Source organism: Harmonia axyridis, chromosome 3 (assembly GCF_914767665.1).
Source record: "Harmonia axyridis chromosome 3, icHarAxyr1.1, whole genome shotgun sequence".
In the NCBI taxonomy this organism is placed as follows: domain Eukaryota; kingdom Metazoa; phylum Arthropoda; class Insecta; order Coleoptera; family Coccinellidae; genus Harmonia; species Harmonia axyridis.
Window position 1 is genome coordinate 3,818,997 of NC_059503.1, and position 22,489 is coordinate 3,841,485.

At 35.0% G+C, this 22,489-nt stretch overlaps 3 protein-coding genes across 7 annotated transcripts; 1 reads left to right on the forward strand and 2 right to left on the reverse strand.

Annotated features, from left to right (window-relative positions):
* Window positions 1-123: 123 nt before the first annotated feature.
* On the reverse strand, window positions 124-4,170 carry LOC123675824 (calcitonin receptor-like). 5 transcript variants are annotated; one of them, XM_045611361.1, is made up of 9 exons: window positions 3,977-4,170; window positions 3,600-3,662; window positions 3,370-3,543; window positions 3,156-3,306; window positions 2,377-2,502; window positions 1,699-2,166; window positions 935-1,124; window positions 673-859; window positions 124-305 (listed from the first exon to the last, which is right to left on the reverse strand). In XM_045611361.1, exons 1-9 carry the CDS (start codon window positions 4,037-4,039, stop codon window positions 153-155), a joined length of 1,575 nt encoding a protein of 524 aa, XP_045467317.1. In that variant the 5' UTR covers window positions 4,040-4,170; the 3' UTR covers window positions 124-152. The 5 variants fall into 5 exon arrangements, with proteins under 5 accessions (XP_045467317.1, XP_045467316.1, XP_045467318.1 ...); XM_045611360.1 differs by having other exon boundaries at window positions 935-1,142; window positions 3,977-4,169; XM_045611362.1 differs by having other exon boundaries at window positions 935-1,142; window positions 4,070-4,131.
* Window positions 4,171-4,557: 387 nt separating this feature from the next.
* On the reverse strand, window positions 4,558-12,745 carry LOC123675833. The gene is made up of 3 exons (XM_045611375.1): window positions 12,296-12,745; window positions 5,452-5,615; window positions 4,558-4,881 (listed from the first exon to the last, which is right to left on the reverse strand). Exons 1-3 carry the CDS (start codon window positions 12,378-12,380, stop codon window positions 4,573-4,575), a joined length of 558 nt encoding a protein of 185 aa, XP_045467331.1. The 5' UTR covers window positions 12,381-12,745; the 3' UTR covers window positions 4,558-4,572.
* A 7,955-nt stretch (window positions 12,746-20,700) lies between these two features.
* LOC123675834 (enhancer of rudimentary homolog) lies at window positions 20,701-21,684 on the forward strand. Its single transcript, XM_045611376.1, has 3 exons — window positions 20,701-20,846; window positions 20,908-21,093; window positions 21,421-21,684. The coding sequence occupies exons 1-3, from the start codon at window positions 20,793-20,795 to the stop codon at window positions 21,535-21,537; spliced, it is 357 nt and encodes a 118-aa protein (XP_045467332.1). The 5' UTR covers window positions 20,701-20,792; the 3' UTR covers window positions 21,538-21,684.
* Window positions 21,685-22,489: the final 805 nt, after the last annotated feature.

Sequence of the window (22,489 nt, forward strand, 5' to 3'; positions counted from 1 at the left end):
AAAACAAATGTTTTATTCTTTGTAGAAATATGTTAAGTTTTTTTCTAATACGGATCTGATTCACGTAGTAAGGGTACAATTATTTTCGATATCCTATAAGCTTTTTTTCAATAAAATGAAAGATTGTTTATAAAAAAAATTTATTGACTTATTCACAAATTTTCATCTTCTGAGTAAATTTCTCCATGCTCAGTTTTTTGACTTATATCTGTTATTGTTCGAGCTTTGGTGTAATATATTCGACGTGCTTTATTGTCCTTCAGTATATTTTTTGCTCGTAGGAAAGTGTTTATTTCTTGTTGTACCTGAAATGAAAATTTTCATAAACATCCAAGTTTTTCCATTAAAAAGGATCGATATTTGAATTTCAAGATTCAAGAACTATTAGAAGTTGGAAATTCAGCACAGGTTGATAAATAACTAGAGTTTTTCACCTATAGTATGGTTTTCCTGATTTTTTCAATATTCAATTACTTTTTATTGTTTGTCGTGATTTTTCAAAGATTACACCCAATATCATTTTTTATTTTTAGTCTGGCAAGCCAGTTCCAACATTACGGTGTAAATAAATTTATTTTCTGAGATAACTGAGCAACGAATAGTCAAAAAAAGTCAGATGCCCTTAGGTCACCTTGTATAAATTGAGAATAACAAAAAACAAATTAATTTTACCTCATTATTCATATAGCAAAATAATACTGCAACCATAACACCCTGTAAACCCTCGTTGATGTAACTGGCATATTTAAAAACTAGATAATTTGAGCAGGTAGCATGTGCAATAACTGAGGTATCAGCGAACAAGAGAATTGGTATACCAAACAGGAACAACAAGAAGAAAGTAGCTTTCAATGTAGCTCTGGAAAAAATAGAATTTTCAGTACAGTATATCACAATTGAGATAAATATTAATAACTAAATAAGTACAACTGACTTTGAATTTTGTGCTGACGTTCCATGTTTAAGTCTTTTCACCATATTTCTAATAATGTCGAATAAAAAAAGAACGTTTATGAAGAGTATTGATAATCTGAACCCATCGCCAATCCATTGGTCTCCATCTTCATCAACCATCCAACAGTAAGAAGAATTTTTCCACCATTTGGTTATGCCCCAAATAGAAGCTGGCACAAGAGACAAAACTATCAGAGAAAGAGAAAAGTGTTAATTATACTGATACAATATGACTTTAGAACCGATCACAATTATTTTTCAAATATTCTGAAATTTCATGTTTATTGAATACATAAATCTCTCTCTGTCTCTGCCACGATTCAGCGAAAATTTTCCAGGCAAACTAATTCTTCAGGAGAGGTGATATTCATTGACCTAATGTCTAATCTCTGAAGATGTCAATAAATAGGATAATATTTTTCATATTGTCAAATACCCTATTTCACAATAACAATTCAAATATAAAATTTTTCCTTCGTCTTTCCATAAGTGCCACTTATGTGTTTGAATACTTGAATCATTTCGATCAAGTAAAAAATGATCCTCCGTTGTTTTTTTTTCAATAACATAATATTTGAGAAAATAAATTGTGAAAATCTGTAATGTGGTGTGAAATATTGGGAATTTTTTGTTAATATTCTACTTGAGTTTTCTCAGGTTCTGGTGATGTGATCAGCATGGCATTTGGCACGAAGCTTGAAATTATTATTTCACATCTGAATGAATGAAAAAAAAAACAAATACCTGCAATAGCGACGTAAACAATGCGGATATCCAACTCTTTAGAAAAATTCCGAACTATCAGTTTGTGCAGATAGAATCCATCTGCCAGCATGCAAGAATACATAGCGTTCAAGGTTAAAGATTCAAGAAAGCTCAAAACTCTGCAACTGATTCCATTCTCGCTCAGAACTGACTCTTTGTCAGCTTCCACAGATGGAATAAGGACCAGTTCTTCGGCCAAAACTGTCAGTACGTAGCGCAATACTATGACAACCAGAAGGTTTCTGTGTAACACCATCCTGGTGATGCCTGCCAGTTTCTTGGAGCACAGGAGGATGATGATGGCTGGTAGACATAAGAAGATTGAGACGTACAGAATTCTGCTTCTGAAGAACAGCCTTTTTCTGTAGATCTGGGCAATGGCGCAGGAGGCATAGTCTGTTGTCACATTCCAGGTGCCGTTGGGAAAGCAATGTTTTTGACTTTCTACTAGAAGAGATGGGAATATATCAGTGTACTACTAACAATTTTGTTCTAACTTGTTGGGAACTAATTTTTTGCAAGATCCTACTTTCTAGATGGTAAGCATAGCTTTGATGAAATGTGTATAACCTATATGCCATTAGGAAAATACACAAATTTGGTCAAAATGATAAATATAGTCTCAATTCTTCGAATCTAACAAGTGTGACAACTCACATTCACATTCAGGAGGTTTAGAGCTGTAGGCTTGATTAGAGCATTGGATTTTCCTAATTGTGGATGGTTTTGTGGCTGGAAAACAACTCCAACCATCCCATGTTATTGGGCAATAACCTGGAACTCCTTGAAGAAGAAAATTATTGCATATTGAGAGGAAAGTTTTATTGCCAAATAAATGTATTTACTTTTATCTTTCCATAAGTGTCACTTATGTATGTGTTCGAATACTTGAATCATTTCTCGATTAAATAAAGGAGATTAAAAATGCTATTATGTCGTTTTTTCCTTTATAACGTTATATTTGATAAAATAGAATTGAAAATTCCAAGAAAATTTATTTGATATCAAAAATCTTAGCAAGTATCATTATTGGTTGATATATTGTCTATTACTTTGAGAGATTTTGACCTTTAGATACCATTTTTCAATATAAGAGGTTACTTGTATAAAGTTAAGAGTTGATTATTCCTATCGATGATTTAATTACTTAGATTTTGCAGGAAATATTAAATCGATAAAATTATTTTAATACGCAATTAAACCCATATAGATGGCGACATCATAGAATTTGTTTGTTTTTTGTAGGTTAACTACATTTTGCTTAGTGAATAAACTAATTATATAGTTTGCAGTTCAGTACTCTCTATGATCATTGAACCTGATGTCAATGACTATTAAATGTTTGGTTGAGTCCATAGCTCAAGATCAATGTACAAAGTACGTTAATATTATATAAAGTCTAAGATCTCTTATTATAAGGATAACCTCAGATTTACCTTCGTGCTCAACTTCTTGGCAACACCGTTCTGCTTGTACACAACAATCGAACCACAGATGAAAAAATTCTTCTTGTTTGAATGTCCTCTTGATAATATTCAGCGACGTTGAGTTCGTATAGTCTACAAGTACTTGAACACCTTCCTCGATCTTGACAATTAATTTTTATTTTAGACCAGGACTCTTTCACCTAAATCTACCGAAGTGACTCACCAATAATACAGGTAAATGAAATGTTGAATTTTTACAAGAAAAATTGGAAACCATGCTTTTGGCCTTTTCCTTGAACCTAATTGGGTTTGCATATCTATAACAGGCTTCGTTGACGTGAAACCTCCAGTGGTTTTCATCTATTAATCTGTTTCTGAAATTACATGATCGACTGTTCTGAAATTATTTGTTGTTTTTTTGTATTTTTTGGACTTGGGTTTGAGTGTACTTACGTTGTAGAAAATTATAGGACAAAAATTTGTTGGAGACTCTGAATCTTTCTGGGGAATTTGTATCTGGAAAATAAGTATTTTTCATTTAACAATTAATAGTTTTTATAGTGATTGAGTATAGAGTTTAAAAAAATCTGTCCAGGGGGAGTACGAAACTGTGATTAGTCTTGGCATTGTGAATAAAAAAAAGAGAATTTTAGATGCATTAATCGACAATAGAGTGAGAAAGAGTTTCTTTACAAATTTTCATTTTTCTTCAGATAATTTGGAATATATAAGTTTCATCTCATTCTTTACATCGAAAAGCTACTAAAATCCAAAGAAATGGAATAATTAAAAATATATATAGAAATAATGTATGATTATCGCCTACTTACAAGTTCCACAAAAGACGCAAATTCCACAATGATTATTATAAAATTTAAAATAAAAGAAAACATACTATTTTCAAGAAGAGTATTACAAAGTACCTATATACATCATTCAATTGTGTAGATTCCATTCGAGAATTGTATTAATCATAATTCTGGTTTTCCCATTGATCTAACCAATTTTCATCTTCAATCTACGCAATTTTATCTATTTTTAACAAGATAAAGACTCGATTTTGATAAGTGAACATGTGTAATCATTGACGGATTACAATTTTATCGGTTTTATTTTATCAGTACTTCATCAGTAGCTGCTCTCATATTTGGGCAGTCCAATTTGTTTCGTTTTAATTGAATTTAACGTCCATGAGTTGCAGGGTGGTCCAAATGAAAATGTTCATCTCAATATTTTCGTAAGTATGGGCTTTTATTATTGAAAATATTAAATCAAAAAATATTCTTCAGAATTGTTTTAGGTGAGACAATCTGTAACAATATAAAAATAAAGATGTAAGGTAGATATTTATTGTAAACAGCTGTAATATGTTATAGTGAAGATTCGAAAAATAAAACACATGTATTTTCAATATACGTATTTTATTTCAAAACAATTTATCAAAAATCCTTTCAGTTCTAAATGAGACAAAAAAGAAATTTTTCAATGATGTATCCATAATTCTAAATAATACAAGACCTAAAATCACAACCGAAAGATAAATAGATTGAGCAGAACTACCCGAATTACAAAAATTGTGTTCGTCACAGCAAGTTATACAGGAATGGAGCTTAGTCCTTTCACCAATCACTATACAGCCTGGTTCACAAGATTCACTGCAGTTTCTCTGCAACAGCCACAGATGTGGTTTGCCGGTTATTTCATCTGTGCTCGTAGACATAGATATCCTTCTCACCTGCACAAAAGACAAGCAATAGTTCAATTAGCTAAAGGTTGGAATTGCGGTCCAACAAGTCGTACGACAAGTCACCCAGCGGGGACCGGCATTTGAGCTTTATTAATATTGTAATTTCTCGTCAAATCATTTGGTATTCTGTATCATAACAATCCACTTTGAGAAGTGCTTCAAATCCTCTCGAATTATTTATTGATGTTTATTGAGCTCGTAAAAAGGAGTTATTTATAATTTGCATAATTTATAAAAAAATATCGATAAAAAAAGTGAAATTAAATTAGATCGCCAATATCTTGATACCATTTTCAGAAGTTCAATCTTTGCAACATTCAATGAATAAGACAATACTTTTTATACTGTCGAATAGCCTATTAAAATTTTTTTAAATATGAGTGATATCTTCCACGAAAATCCAGAAAATAATGAAATACACAAAAATCCTATAAATATTTTAATTCGGAATAAGAACTAAAGGTAGGGATTGCCATGCGTCTTGTCAGACGGATAAGCCGTACGGCAAATATGGACGTGGGGACCTTCAGCGAATATATTTCCGTTCGAAATTTTTACCTGACACTTTTTCTGATCCTTCGAGCATTTCATGTTCATCCAAGTGTGGTTGCCATGTAGATCCAGACAGCTCTCACCGTCTACCATAGTGTCGCACCTGTAACACCAGAGGTCGTGGTGCTTCTCACTCGCCCATTTGGTCCTGTACTGGATCTCGCTGGAGTCTGCAAATCGATATGGAAAAGCTTTCAGTTGTTATGGTTACGAATGATGAATTTCAGAATTCTCGAGTAGCAATTTCCTGCAACGGATTTTGAGAGAATTCGAAAGAGAGTTTTGGAATCTGCAGCGTCATCGATTTTGAATTAGAACTAATCCGATTATACGGAGTGTTACCGATTTTCCTCTTGGGAGCCTGTGTTTTCAGGATGCGCTGTTTGGAAAAGGGGTGGGGAGGGGGTGATAGGGTAATTAGAAGAAGAAAGGGATGGAGTAGCAGCTCTGAAAGGTATGAAAATGGGTGGGTAAATTGAAGGATTCAAAAATTTAAGCAAATTATTGATTTGGGACTTCTGATATGCGTCCTTATTTGGAAATAGACATAATCTACAGGCTGATTTCAAGTCACTTACACTGCGCAAAAAAATTAACGCACATTATGGAAATCTCAAATTCATTCTAAAACTGAAGGTGTTCTCAATGATAATTATTTTTATCAGAATTATGCATGCATATGTTATCCACTTTCAACGTTTTTCTTCAATACAGATGTTTTTTCCCAGCAGGAATAAAAAAAATGAGATTATCAGATTTTGAATGTATTGGCTCCATTCTGAAATCAGTTGTTCTCGATCAATTCTAGTGATCAATAGTTTTTCTTTCGTTTGATTTTCTACACTAGATCGCTATGCTATCCCAATTTGATCCAAGAGGAATGTGCCCAAGCTGTAGTTTTGCGAGAAAAAGGGTGGACATACTCAAGAATTGCAGGAAGGTTTGGAGTTTCCCATACAAGTGTCTCCAGAATGTTGCAGCGATTCAAGGAGACAGGTATAAATATCCGAAGACCAGGACAGGGTAGACCACGGGTAACTCTACTGCCATTCAAGAACGTTACTTGGGAGTTTCTTCGTTGAGACAACGGTTTGCAACTACTCGCCTCCTTCAAAATCAGCTTAAGCAAACTCATGGGGTGCAAATTAGCACTCAGACAATAAGAAATCGCCTCAGAGAATATGATTTAAAGCCTCGTGTCGCGGAAAGAGGCCCAGCTCTTACCCCAGCCCATCGAAGGGCGCGTTTGGATTTTGCGAGAGAGCATATCCATTGGGAAGAGGCTGATTGGGAAAGAGTTCTCTTCACAGATGAGTCTAGATTCTGCCTCTACCATTGTGATCGACGTTCCCTTGTATACAGACGTCCACATGAAAGATATGCTCAGTGCAATTTCCTCTGAATACTACTGGTTTCGGGGGAGGATCGATTATGGTATGGGGTGGAATATCTTTGACTTCTCGCACAGACCTAGTGGTCGTTGATAATGGAGCTATGAATGCTGATAGGTATATAAGGAACATTCTTGAAGAGCATGTAGTGCCAGACCCCATCGTGCGCGCATCGTTCAGTAGTACCTTGAAGAGGTTGAAGTCTTTCGAATGGAATGGCCACCAAGAAGGCCAGATCTCAATCCGATTGAGCAGGTTTGGGACAACCTCAATAGAAGGCTGAGAAGTTCAGAAAATCATCCAGTTACTCTTAATGACTTAGGAATCCAACTCAGAGAAATCTGGGAAGGATTAGATCAGAACATTTTAAGATCACTCATTTTGAGTATGAACCGTCGTTGCCGAGCTGTAATTAACGCAAGGGGTGGAAAAACCAAGTATTAAATCACTTATCAGCATTCCAGTATTTTGAAAATTGTTTATTTCTCTTCTTTCACATAAGATTCGGTGAAATCCTGAATTTTTCTTCCATTGAATGTGTCTTGTTTCGTTGAAAACCTTCCCGAGAGAACATAAAAAATAAGTTATAAAGTCAATGTAGAGTTAACTTTCATTAAAATTGAGATTTTCAGAATGTGCGTTAATTTTTTTGCGCAGTGTAAGAATGTAAGAGACACCAATTCGGCAATTTCATTTGAATAACTTTGAAGAAATATTTCCAAATCTATATCCCTCTTGGTGGCTCATTTTTCGAATGAATAAATGACAAATACGTTTATGAAGCGATATAAATTGAACATTTGATAAATATTTGTTTTTCAAATAAATACCCAGTTAAATAGTTAAAATATTTTTGTTTGTTTCAAAACCCTGCTATTCGACCTTCCTTATCTTCATGAAATATAGAAGCACATATTTTACTGTTAAATACTGTTAATGAAACAATAATACGAGCGACTAAAGGTCATTACAAAATGGCGAATGCGCCACGCAATCAAAATACCGAAGATATTTCGTTTAATTACCGCGATATGGAGGTGTATTCCAGAATTCCTGTTACATTGAAGAGGAATTAAGGGTCGACGCAAACAATTCAGCTCCATACCAAGCGCAAGGGCCAGTAACACACCCTTGAAACTCTCATATTTCAGATGGATCAGACATTAACCGCAGATTTACGTCTTTAATATGCCCCTAATGCCAGCATGCATTGACCGAGGTTCCAGAAATAGCATTTATATCCTTTTTACGTCAATTTCATCCCATTAGATCCCTAATGGAAGTCCCATACGACGTCAACGCTTCAACCCTTTGCTGGTCTTCAATTCTTTCGATCAACAATTTTCAGTTAACGGTCTGTTAAGAATTCTCAGTGTTCTTATAGAAGTTTGGAGCTAATGGCAGTTTTGTTCGAGAAGTTGGGGTTTACTTAAGGCATTAGTGAAGTTTAGTTTCAGCGTTAGAGCCATAAAATATTTTGAGTTTGCCACTTAGACGTTTTTTCTGTGAGGTAAAGCTGAAAGAGCACTTTGTTTTTATGGCCGAGACTCATATTCCTGGGGGTTTTTTCTTTATGGACGTTATACGTTAGTTATGTGAGACATAATTCTCTAATTTAATATAGGTTTCATTATACTGGGTTATATAAGTCGTAGTCCGGATTTCACAGGTCCAAAACGTGAAATTAGGCGGTCACCAAACGTGTCTTTCAATAAATCGATTGTGGCACGAGCTGTGTGACATGATGCGCCGTCTTGTTGGAACCACAGCTCCTGGACATCATGGTTGTTCAATTCAGGAATGAAAAAGTTAGTAATCATGGCTCTATACCGATCACCATTGACTGTAACGTTCTGGCCATCATCGTTTTTGAAGAAGTACGGACCAATGATTCCACCAGCCCATAAAGCGCACCAAATAGTCAGTTTTTCTGGATGTAACGGTCTTTCGACATACACTTGAGGATAAGCTTCACTCCAAATGCAGCTGTTTTGTTTGTTGACGTAGCCATTCAATCAGAAGTGCGCTTCATCGCTAAACAAAATAAAATGGACGTAGTGCGCGATACGTATTCCGCACAGAACCATTATTTTCGAAATAAAATTGCACTATTTGCAAGCGTTGTTCAGGCGTGAGTCTATTCATGATGAATTGCCAAACCAAACTGAGAATAAATCACTTGACAGCTGTCAAATCGGTCGCCATCTTGAACAGTTATGCCAACTTAAAGTTATATACCTCGAAAAAAACACCCGTTAGTTAAAGAGGAAGGTTGTACTAATACCATAAAAATGTTGTCATTCAGTCAGTACTCACAAAAATTTAGTATTTTCAACTATCTCGAAGATAATTACAGATCCAAAGATTTGAGAAAAAGGGGGAAAGGTATTCAACATCTTCGGAATGGAACCTGTAGCTCCGAGATTACCAGCATTAGAAAGTATTTCATCACAAGCTTGGAATGCTGTAATCAGCGTTTTATTCAAAATTGAAAAATTCATACCTCCTAAACTATTCGGCCTTAAACCTTGCGGTAAAAAATATTGTATTCAGTATCAGAGCAATACATCTCTGAAATTTCATAATTTTTTCTAGTCAATTTCTATAGACTTGAATTTAACAAAACTTATTTAATGGATTCGGTCCTTACTTGGCGGAAATTCATTATAAATAAAATAAAACGAAGTAATTTCCACTATGTTATTTAATTGTTAGCAACAATTGTTTCGCCACACTGTGGCTTCATCAGGCTACATCAGTTCAGAAATGTAGCCTGATGAAGCCACAGTGTGGCGAAACAATTGTTGCTAACAATTAAATAACATAGTGGAAATTACTTCGTTTTATTTTATTAACAAAACTTCTTTGTTTTTTGCCTTGAAAATTAATGTATCTTGATCACGAGCATTGAGGTTTATTCTCTGGAAGGCAGACAACCTTTTTTTTTTATTCGATACTGAATTGTATTGAATTCAAGGGGGGCTAACATTTTTATTTATTATTATTATTTTTTTTAGTTTTTTTTCAATATACCAAACCAAACATGAATGAAAGAGTAATCTCGGATCATAAATTATTTCCTTCTCTACTTCCATAAACTTGGGTTGTTTATTCTCCTCCCCCCTGCTTAGCTTATTTACTCCCTTCTCGAACATTTTCCTTAGTTCCCCCTTCGACTTTCCTCGATGCATTACCGAGATGAGATCTTCAAATCGCCTATCATCCCAAACCACTCGAGCGGTCTTAGAGGATCCCCGGGATACGTAAAACCCGATTGCAATATCAATTTTCATCCAGAATCTCCAGAAAAAACTAAAGCGCCCGCCTCTTCTCGTCCAGGTTTCGAGCCCTGGAGAAGTTAGATGAATCTCCGAGTCCCATATGTATTTAAGCATCATTACGCTAAAAATAGCAAACCTACGAGACAGACGATCGATAATGTCCGCTCCTAGTTTCCTGTGAGGCGAAACGGAGGATTCTGGATGTTGCAATTACACTCCGTAGCTCACAATTAACGTCCATTCAAGTTAGCAATTTCGGGCGTTGGGCGTCATCTCTCCCCGGATCGCAACGTTCGTTTAGCAACTTTGTGTGTGTACTGTCCTTTAATTGATGTGAATCGGATGAGAAGTCTGGGAGAATTGATTTTTGACTTGTTGCTGCTGTGTCTGGGTCTGGGGAGCTTGTTTGCGTGGACTGAGAGGTCCCGAATTGAGTTTATACAAGAGATACAGGGTGATTCACCGGGATGGCCTATTAGACGTTTATGGAAAATTAATCATAATTTTTAGCTGAAAATTTGCATATTGGGGTTTGAGACAATGATGTTTCTCCCTAAAATATTTACAGATTTTTACAATATCCGGTTATACCGAAAACAGACTACTAATTCCTTATTTCAAATGGCACACCCAGTATATTATTGCATCGTTAGATAGCTTTTTTGACGACAATTTCGGCAATATGCCATACCTTGGGTAAAAACTCAACGGTTCATGAGTTAATAGGAACGAAAAATTAATGTCAAAGCGAAAGACCATCAATATCGTACAAAAACTGCCGAAAAAAAACTTTGAACGCCCAAGATCAGTAAAGAGGATAGGCCAAAGATGTTGCACCTACATAGCCCCGAGACTTTTCCCCCTAGTACCACGAGAAATAAAAAATGTGAAGAACAAAATATCATTTAAAAGAAAACTGAAAAAATGAATAATAGACTTTGATAAAACAAAATTACATAAAACGATAAATCAGAACTATTAATGTACACACGAATATGACAAAGAAAAATACAGAATATGCCCCCCTTAAAGCACGATTTCGACAGATATACTACAGGATTTTGAGGAATATAATACAGGATTTCGACCATTATCTGTGATGAACCACACGTTTGTTCCACTTAATTAGAAGCTAATATATTTTGCGGTATATAAAGAGTAAATTTTATGTTCATTACTGTGCACAGTTTATATTTTTATAAAACTCTACAGTATTATAGAGTTTATTGAATGTATTTTCATGAATAAACTCTCTTATTATTATTATAAAAAAATGATGGCGATGAGGATTCTCGTTTTTTGAATTTTTTTTTTCGATTATGCATGTACATATTATAAGACTGTTTGCGTTTTGAACCAAAAATGTACAGAGTGTTCATAAGAAGATCATGAAGTTGGACAACTCAAATTCATCAAAACTCAAGATTTTCAAATTAGAACCTATATGTTTTTATTATTTCAGTCGATTCTACGTACAAAAATAGTGGGGGTTACTTAAGGAAACCCTATACCTAAAATGAATACTTTAAGAATTATCGAGGGAGAATCTTAACTGAGGAAAGGTTTGATGACATTGTTTTCCTCATTTTTTCTATTTTTTTTATTCGTTTCCATCCCGAATTGCAGAGTAAGTGTGAAAACATCTTAATAACCTCGAAAAAACAAACTTCTAGATTTGGTAAAATTATCTGACAGTAGACCTCAGGATGGGTATTATTTCTAAGGTTATGTTAATCTGCAATCGAAAAAACGTGGAAATCATAATTGCTAATGATCAATAATTATCGAGCCTTGGCTGCATACAGAACTCAATTTCTTAAATCTTGAAAGATCTGAAAGCTGCAAATTCCAAGAGAAAATTTTTGGATGACTTTCAGACGAAATCAATTAAATTCTGAGATTCTTCTATTCTATATTTTTATTTACATTTAATGCAGAAACAAAAACTGTGAAAATATCAACAAATGTTGATAATCGCTAACAACAAACAAAAATGATATTGAGCATTTGCATCTTTTTGAACTAACTGAGCCTACACAACTGCATACGATATCGACAATTATAATAAACTAAAAAGATTCAGTGAAGTTCATGGAGCAAACTGAATAATTTTCCTACGAAGATACAAAGAAAAACTAACCATAGAATCACAACATGTGAAAAAAATTCTATACTTACTCGTCGGTAAAAACATGAGATAGATCAAAATAATCACATTGATACTGTTAAATCTCTCAGTTACACTCAACATCGTTTTTTTCATTATATTATTGTATTTACATCATGAAAACAATATTATTTGACACATATCCCTGCCGCCATATTTGGCACTGTGCGCAGGGATATAATAAGGTCATTCACAGTTCCTGCAGGATATCCTGCAACCGTTACCGATTCCAGACAGTAGCGCCTCTATAGGGGTTGCATAGAACCCGAAAATCGATCAAAGAATAACAAGGTTCATTGTTTACGCATATTTTGCATCCGAAAAGTTTTACTTTAACAATGCGCAGTTGGAAGTCTGGAATATATAAGCGATTTAATTTGTAATTTGCAATATCAAATTAACCTCAGCAATCACTTCTTCATTAGGGACAAATTTCTTTCCCTTGAGCATTCAAAAAGCCAGTTATGACTTGGGGCCAGATCTGGAGAATAATCTGGGTGTTGGAGGCACAATTCGTTCAATTGTACCATGGTTTTCATCGATTTGTGACAAGGAGCATTGTCTTGGCGAAAAAGATTTTTTTTACTTTGCATTTGAGGACATTTTTTCAAAATTTCTGCACCATATCGATTCAATAACGTTATGTAATATTCACTGTTGACTTTGTGTAGGTAGTCAATGAATCATGCGCGTCTAAAATACGGATGCCATAACCTTGCCAGCTGATATTTAAGATCTTGTTCGTTTTGGACGTTTTTCTTCAAACGCTTTCCTTCTTCATTCCTCGATATAATGGGTGTTTTTTTCGAGGTATATAACTTTAAGTTGGCATTACTATTCAAGATGGCGACCGATTTAACAGCTGGCAAGTGATTTATTCTCAGTTTGGTTTGGCAATTCATCATGAATAGACTCACGCATGAACAAAGCTTGCAAATAGTGCAATTTTATTTCGAAAATAAGGATTCTGTGCGGAATACGTATCGCGCACTACGTCCATTTTATTTTGTTTAGCGATGAAGCGCACTTCTGGTTGAATGGCTACGTCAACAAACAAAACTGCCGCATTTAGAGTGAAGCTAATCCTCAAGTGTATGTCGAAACACCGTTATATCCAGAAAAACTGACTGTTTGGTGCGCTTTATGGGCTGGTGGAATCATTGGTCAGTACTTCTTCAAAAACGATGATGGCCAGAACGTTACAATAAATGGTGATCGGTATAGAGCCATGATTACTAACTTTTTCATTCATGAATTGAACAACCATGATGTCCAGGAGCTGTGGTTCTAACAAGACGGCGCAACATGTCACACAGCTCGTGCCACAATCGATTTATTGAAAGACACGTTTGGTGACCGCCTAATTTCACGTTTTGGACCTGTGTATTGGCCTCCAAGATCTTGTGATTTAACACCGCTAGAATACTTTCTGTGGGGCTATGTAAAGTCATTGATCTATGCGGATAAGCCACAAACCCTTAACCATTTGGAAGACAACATTCGCCGTGTTATTGCCGATATACGGCCACAAATGTTGGAAAAAGTAATCGAAAATTGGACGTCCCGATTGGACTACATCCGAGCCAACCGTGGCGGTCATATGCCAGAAATCATATTTAAAATGTAATGCCACAAGATTATCTTGCGGATAAATAAAATTAATGTCAATCGAATGATCCATCGTTGTTTTATTGCAATTCAAAGTTGTATAGCTCTAAAAAAAACACCCTTTACAATGGCATATATCGATCTGGGAAATATTGTACCTTTGAAAATGCTCTTGTCAGTTTTGTATGTTTTTTGTTTACCTAAAAAGAATCGTCTAAAAAAGTGATGAATAACATTGTGTTGAAATTATCACCTAATTTATGGTTTTTTTCACTCTGAAAGTTAACTGGGTTACGTAATATGAAAAAATCATATATTACGAAATTGAACAAGTGTGAAGAGCTGCTAACTTCAAATCAGAGATTTTCAATTTTTTTCGAATAGAATGACATCAGAAACTGTGAATATAGATGAAGAGAGGTGGAAATTTACTAAGCTCTCTATTTTACGAGAGTGGCAGAGATCCCATTTCGAAATTGACGCAAAAGCCATTTCATGGATGGGTTGATTCAAGGTTGATCAAATTATTATGGTTTAGATATCTCCAGCTCAATTTTAGTGAGTAATTACGTAGATGCTTCATGATGCCATGCTTTGCATATCGGAATATCGATTGGATGAAGGAACAAATGTGAATGGAAAGAGCTTACGAATTTGCAGGTTGATAGGATGGGATTTGCGAAGAATAAAAATTATGGGGTTGGATATTTTTAAAGAAAAAAATATGATTCGTTAATGTTAAGGTTTTTTCAAATTTATTCTTATAAGTCTTATGTGGAACGTTAAAATTTCCCAAAATTATGAGGAGAAAAAATTCTAACATCCAAAAATGTTAAATTATATTCATAAAAAGCCTTAAAAACGTTTAGATGAGAGATATCGAAAAAAAGCCCAAATTTGGATCGTTGTGAAGCACCTTCTAGGCCGACAATAGTGGAACTGGTGGAAAAATTTCAGCTGTTGAGACGAGTTAGTGATGTGAAGAATCTAAACCGTGTGCGTCGCTCAAGAAAATATTGCTGCTGTAGCCAGTAGTGTTGACGAAAACCCAGGTTTTTATTATTATTATCATTAAAATTGAAGAATGATTGTTGAAAAGCCTTCCTAGTCTAAACGTGTCACTGTTTGATGCGGTTTTTGGGCTGGTGCAACTGTTACGGCGCTACTGAGCTATTATTAATAATTTTCATGGCCAGAATTGAAATATATTGATGTGGACAACGTATATTTTCAACAGGATGGTGCTATTTACCACACAAACAATGGAACAATCGTAATTATGTATAGAAATTTTTCTTGGCTTTATTATTTTTAGAAGATTCAATCACAATTAGACACATTTTGAACAGATTTTCATCTAGATGAATAAACGTTTTATGATATAAATGAAAAAACAACATTTCAACAAGGCGAATATTGTCTTCCAAATGGTCAAGGGTTTGTGGCTCATCCGCATAGACCAATGACTTTACATAGCCCCACAGAAAGTAGTCCAACGGTGTTAAATCACAAGATCTTGGAGGCCAATTCACAGGTCCAAAACGTGAAATTAGGCGGTCACCAAACGTGTCTTTCAATAAATCGATTGTGGCACGAGCTGTGTGACATGTTGCGCCGTCTTGTTGGAACCACAGCTCCTGGACATCATGGTTGTTCAATTCAGGAATGAAAAAGTTAGTAATCATGGCTCTATACCGATCACCATCGACTGTAACGTTCTGGCCATCATCGTTTTTGAAGAAGTACGGACCAATGATTCCACTAGCCCATAAAGCGCACCAAACAGTCAGTTTTTCTGGATGTATCGGTGTTTCGACATACACTTGAAGATTAGCTTCACTCCAAATGCGGCAGTTTTGTTTGTTGACGTAGCACTTCAACCAGAAGTGCGCTTCATCACTAAACAAAATTCGCTTATGAAAATCCATTATTTAGAACCATTATTTTTTAAATAAAATTGCACTATTTGCAAGCGTTCTTCAGGCGTGAGTCTATTCATGATGAATTGCCAAACCAAACCGAGAATAAATCACTTGACAGCTGTTAAATCGGTCACCATCTTGAACAGTAATGCTAACTTAAAGTTATATTCCTCGAAAAAAAAACACCCGAAATATAGCGCACCCTATATGTATAATCAGGACTTAAAAGTACGCTATTCACTCGGAAAAAGACCAACTCCAACATTCTTGTACCATCGTAGTGATATTTTGAGCAAAGAGAACCACCCATGGCGCACCCTGTATAATCCTTCTATTATCAATAAATCAATTTGAAGAAATGACCTCCTTCGAGTGTAATAACCCCTCTAAACCATTCAACAAAACATCCAGACTTTAATCCCTCCAGGCGAGCTGAAACTGCCAAATTTCTATATAATTTCAACAATCGTAACATGTGTATCTGGCTGGGAACATCCCATACAAAGTTCGGTAGGTGGATTCAGCTTCCAACGAACTTTTGGCATTAGAGCACTTTCCGGTCTGCACTTCTCCATTCCTCCAGTTCCGCGTTTTGTTTGACTTCCTCTGCCGCCTGCTGTTCCACATGGTCATTTCGGCTCGTATCGGATTTATGCTGTGGACCCGAGTTCCAAGGTGCATTAATGCACTGTTTGAGTGCTCCATAAATTCAACAGTTTATGGAGTTAATAGAAGGGAATGTTATTCATGATTCGCAATAAGTATCAACTTGCGTATTAGGCGACTTTGTAATCGCTGCAAGCCAGAAGGGGACAGTTGCCAGATCTGGAAAATTTGGTTCATTATTTTCAATGATGATGGGACGAAATACTGAGCAAGCAAAGCTTTGGTTTGATGAGTGTTATTCAGACTCTGCATCATCGACAACAACAGTTAAAAGGTGGTATGTTGTTTCAGAAATCATAAAAAATTCCACGAAATAGTTCTGAGTGATTGTAAACTAAAATTGCGTGGAATATCAGTGGAGTTGAAGATATTAGATATCATTATTTTACGTGAAAATTTGTCTATGAGAAAGCTTTGCTCATCACTGATCAAAAGTAACATCGCATCGTCGATTCTGAACGCTGAGCTGTTTAGAGCAGTTTGAGCAGGATAAATAGGATTTTTTCGTCAATATGTGACAATGGATAAAACGTGTATTCGTCACTACACTCCTGAGTCAGAGACAAAGTCAATTAAGTGAAAAGCAGTCGGTGAAAGCTGTCCAAAACATCCAAAATCTTTAACATCAACGTCAAGGTTATGCTTACTCTCTTGACAAAGATAAAACAGTGAATAATAACGGGTGTTTTTTTTTCGAGGTATATAACTTTAAGTTGGCATTACTGTTCAAGATGGCGACCGATTTAACAGCTGTCAAGTGATTTTTTCTCAGTTTGGTTTGGTAAATCATAATGAATCGACTCACGCCTGAACAACGCTTGCAAATAGTGCAATTTTATTTCGATAATAATGGTTCTGTGCGGAAAACGTATCGCGCACTACGTACATTTTATTTTGTTCAGCGATGAAGCGCACTTCTGGTTGAATGGCTACGTCAACAAACAAAACTGACGCATTTGGAGTGAAGCTAATCTTCAAGGGTACGTCGAAACACCGTTAAATTCAGAAAAACTGACTGTTTGGTGCGCTTTATGGTCTGGTGGAATCATTGGTCCGTACTTCTTCAAAAACGATGATGGCCAAGAACGTTACAGTCAATGGTGATCGGTATAGAGCCATGATTAATAACTTTTTCATTCCTGAATTGAACAACCATGATGTCCAGGAGCTGTGGTTCCAACAAGACGGCGCAACATGTCACACAGCTCGTGCCACAATCGATTTATTGAAAGACACGTTTGGTGACCGCATAATTTCACGTTTTGGACCTGTGAATTGGCCTCCAAGATCTTGTTATTTAATACCGCTAGACTACTTTCTGTGGGGTTTTGTAAAGTCATTGGTCTATGCGGATAAGCCACAAACCCTTGACCATTTGGAAGACAACATTCGCCGTGTTATTGCCGATATAGGGCCTCAAATGTTGGAAAACGTCATCGAAAATTGGACGTCCAGATTGGACTACATCCGAGCCAGCCGTGGCGATCATATGCCAGAAATCATATTTAAAATGTAATGTCACAAGATTATCTTGCGGATAAATAAAATTCATGTCAATCGAATAATCCATCGTTGTTTTATTGCAATTTAAAGTTCTATAGCTCTAAAAAAAAACACCCTTTACTTATTACTATTCTTTGTTATTCAATGCTAAATGAATCAAGACTAAATTTTGGAAATGACGATCTACAAAATGTCGAATAATGGAATTTCAAATGTCCTTGTGTTTCGAAATGCGGGTCATTGTCACTTCGAACGACAGAAATGATTTACCTGTTGCTTGTGCAATCAACAGACCTCCTACATAACTTGATGAATGATATCCAATTCCCTTCAAATAATCACGTTTATACATCCGATCCATTAAGGGTGTTACGTGGATTGAATCAATGTAACTATTGATACCGACATTCAATATTGGATATTGGCTTATCGAATTCAATTTTGATGTAGGTAATTATTTTGTGAACAGGGCATATCTCGAGATGTGCATGTCTAGATTATAGCGTATTCTGGACCTGTATTTCTGAGAAGAGATGTGTCGTCTTTATGTTATGTCAGTTTTTTAATGTTAAAGATTGATCCTAATTTTTTTTTCAAATTATTTCGATTGTAATGGTTGAATGTCGTTTGCGGAAAAAATGTTGTTTTGTGCATTTTTTGAGACGCCTCTGAAATTGTCGATTAGTGCCAAAAAAATTAACTGCATAATAAAAGACTCGAAATTTGGGAAAAAATTGAATTTCCCTCCAAAAATCGTTATATCTCCCGTTTTCAAACATCAAGTTGCCATCTAAGACATACTGAGGTTTCAAGGGCGTAGCTTACGTTCAGAAGAAGTTGCAGCCTCGGGAATATTATCAATTTTTTTCTAGAAAATTTCAGATTTTACCTCTAACTTCTGAAATAATGACAATACTCCCATAAAGGATCTTTTATTTTTTTTCAATTTTCTAAGGGTTAGGTATGGAAAATTTCATTTTATGGAATTTGTTTCGAAAATCGTTAAAAAATTATTTTTATTCATTATTATCATTTTATTTATTTATTAAAAAAAGTTTAAATCGTAGTTTTAGATTCTTAAAACCTGAACGATACAATGTTTTGTTCTTTTTGTTTATATGAGGTCTAATGAAATGAAAGGAATGATGTACAGTTGTACAGTGTGTTCATTTAGACAAAATCTACCTGTGTTCATGACTAAATAAAACAGTGTTGAATAAAGTTTGGGAGCACTCAAATTATCACCTCAGCATCCTAGACCCTAAAAATCTAATTCTGTTATGCGGGAAGCCTTTTATGGCACAATGAAATTCAGTGGCGCCTCAGACATTTCCATCATGAGTCGATACATCAGATTTTCCAGATTTCCACAACACTGAGATTCTATATAATATAATAAGATTGGGACCAGTACGAAAAAGAAAATAATATTTTAGAATAATTCATTTTATGCAGGACTCTTAAGGTTAGGAACGTTCAGTCTAGGATACTTCTGCTATGGGCTTGGACAGTTAAGACTAGGACATTTCTGGTTAGAAAACTTTATTATTATTATTATTTATTTATACATGTAGAAAGGCTAGAACAGATAAGGCTATGACACTTCAGGATTGGTCTAAGTTTAGAGTAGGACAGATAGGCAAAGACACTCTCTGTTTATGAAAATTTGAACTCGAAATTTGGAAAAAACTGGTAAAAATTGAAAATCTGCACAATAATCGTTATATCTCCCAAAATATTGGTCACAGCCTCTCAGACACGATCGTTTTCCATTATTCAAGCTGTGATCTAAAACATATTGAAGTTTCAAGTATGTACCTCGCATCTAGGAGAATTGGCAGCATCGAGAATATTATCAATTTTTTTTGAAAATTTCAGTTTAACAGCTACAATTGCTGAAATGAAGGAGTAATCCCTGAACTGCAAGCTTGTTTGTGATCTACGTTATTGAATTAACTGATTTGAAGGTATAAAATACCGATGTGGGAACTTTTCCATATTTCCAATGGCAAGTTTTCGAAAACCCACCCTCTATGTGACGCCACTGACGAGCCGTGTTTGATGAAATTCCCTTTTATAACACCTCAACTGTTGGTTTCCAACAAAACCAACACCTCTCTCCTCTGGAATTGAACTCGGGAAAAAAAAGACTTCAAAAACAGTGGCTCCTGCCGGCGCTTTATAAATGGTCCTAGTTGGAATTAACATGTTGAATATGTTTGAGCAGTTGTGACATTTTTCTGTTTTGATCCCGAATTCTACAAAGCGCCTGCTAATCCGTACGTTCGTTTTCAACCAAGCCTCGGATGAATTTGTATAATTCGAATGATTGCAATGCATGTTCAATTCTAAACGTGTTCAAGCGATTTTCTGGTTTGTACATATACGTAATCGAATTGGATGGAATTCCGTGTAGTCCTCAATTGGACATGGAAATGCTGCATATCTTTCAGTGGAATCGATAATCCAATGTCAATAGAAAGGATATTTAAAATTTGAAATATTCCAAAAAAGCATTGACGCTGTGTTCAAATTTCACTGATAAACAAAAATCCTAATTTTGGAATGGCTATATTCACGGAACCCCTTGTTAGATTTTACCTATTAACGAACTCAACCGCGGTATTCAAGATAAGAAACTACCCTGTCCTTAGTTACTGCCATGGTTGAAGAAGAAGAAGACCCACCCTGCAAATTTAATGTTTCTAGGTCTATGACTTATCAACCAGTCTGTGGAAAATTTTGACATCAACCGAGTTTTGAAGAATAGAAATTGATCATTGTTATATCGAAGCTCAAATACTTCAAAATGGTATTCCCCAAATACAACTTGCAAATTATGGATTCAAAAGAACTTAAAACTGTAAGTACCTTAGCTATCTACTATCATCTGAACTATACTCTCAATATGTTTTTTGTTCTAGGCACACACAATTCTTTTGATTCAACCTACTTCAGAACCCGAATCTAGAACTTTTTCCGATTACGAATCGGTTAAAAAATGTATGGAAGACATTTGTGAGATGTATGAGGAACATCTAAGAAAACAGAAGCCTGAAGCGCAATCAATAATTTATAAAATATCAGAAGTAATTGAGTTTACTGATGAGGTCAGTAGTTTTTCAATATTTCTTCATGGTTTTTAGTAACTACAAAACTGGGACGAAACTTTCTAAAAAAAATTTTCTATCCCAATAAATCGGCTTTGCAATTGAATTTTAGATTCTGAAAATGTGACAAATAATTTCTGAGATATCTGACTTATAAAACAATTTTTTGACAATCTAGTGTCTCAAATCAATCGAATCGATATTTTTCGAGTTTATTGGAAAAAATACATATATCTACAACTAACCCCGAAACAATTGGACGGATTTGGTTCATTTAAGATTGAAAATTATAAAAAAATTTATAATTAGTGTTTTATTTTGTTGCAGCTATCTGACATAAGATGTCTGGTTTTTCATAAGTCAACCAATACATATGCACCTTACAACAGAGAATGGATAAAAGAGAGAATCAATAATTTGTATCGAAAATCTGATTATCCTTAGTATATTGGTACATAATATGAAGAGTTGATATCAACCACAAGATTCCAATAATTTAAAATGAATTTATTGAAATTTTCATATCGTTTGTAATTCAGTTAAAGTTGTATTAATTTTAGACTCATTAAATAAAGTTTTCTCAGAGCTGAATGCGAGTAATTTTCTACAAACCACATATTTTATGACTTATTTTAGGTTTAAAGTCAAAACATCAAACTTAAAAAATATAAAACAAAGATAAAAATGTAGAATTGAATTAATTCGTTGAAAATGGAAATTTATTAAACATTTCCGTTTCTCTGATCTAATATTTCCACGTGGGATTTTACCAAATCGTGCAATGGAAGTAATATCATTTTTCAGGCTCTCAACAAAAGGAAATCGTGCAAAGTAACAACACAACATCATTCTGACCTTATTTAATATTCCTTTCAGCTTTCCCCTCGCAATGTTTCCTTCGATTCGAGAGATTTATTATTGGTATTGTTCGTTTATCCAGAAAATTTACGTTTTTGCGTGAAATGGTGGAAACTCCTTTTCATCCAATCAACAATGAATTTTAATATAGAGAGATTCATCAGGATTGCTCGGAAAAATACTTACTATTCCTGTTAATAAGTCTATCAGTGACGCGCAGAAAAAAAAATTACCTATGAGAATCAAACTTTGAATATATCGCTCCAATACCTACATAGAAATATCCCCCAACAATTTAATCTGGTCTCCAGCTGTAGTTCATATAAAATAAATAAAGAAGAGGCGAAAAGATGTAAACGATAATGATGACAGATCAGTCGACAATTTGCTTAATTGAGAGATTGATGTGATATAAATGAGCGCTTGAAAACAGGCTTTCCGGATATTCTAGTTTTTCATGAGAAGTTTTATGTTGAAGTTCAGCAAACAATAACAATTGCTGGAATTTTCCAGTTCGTAGATTAGCCTTGGAACTACA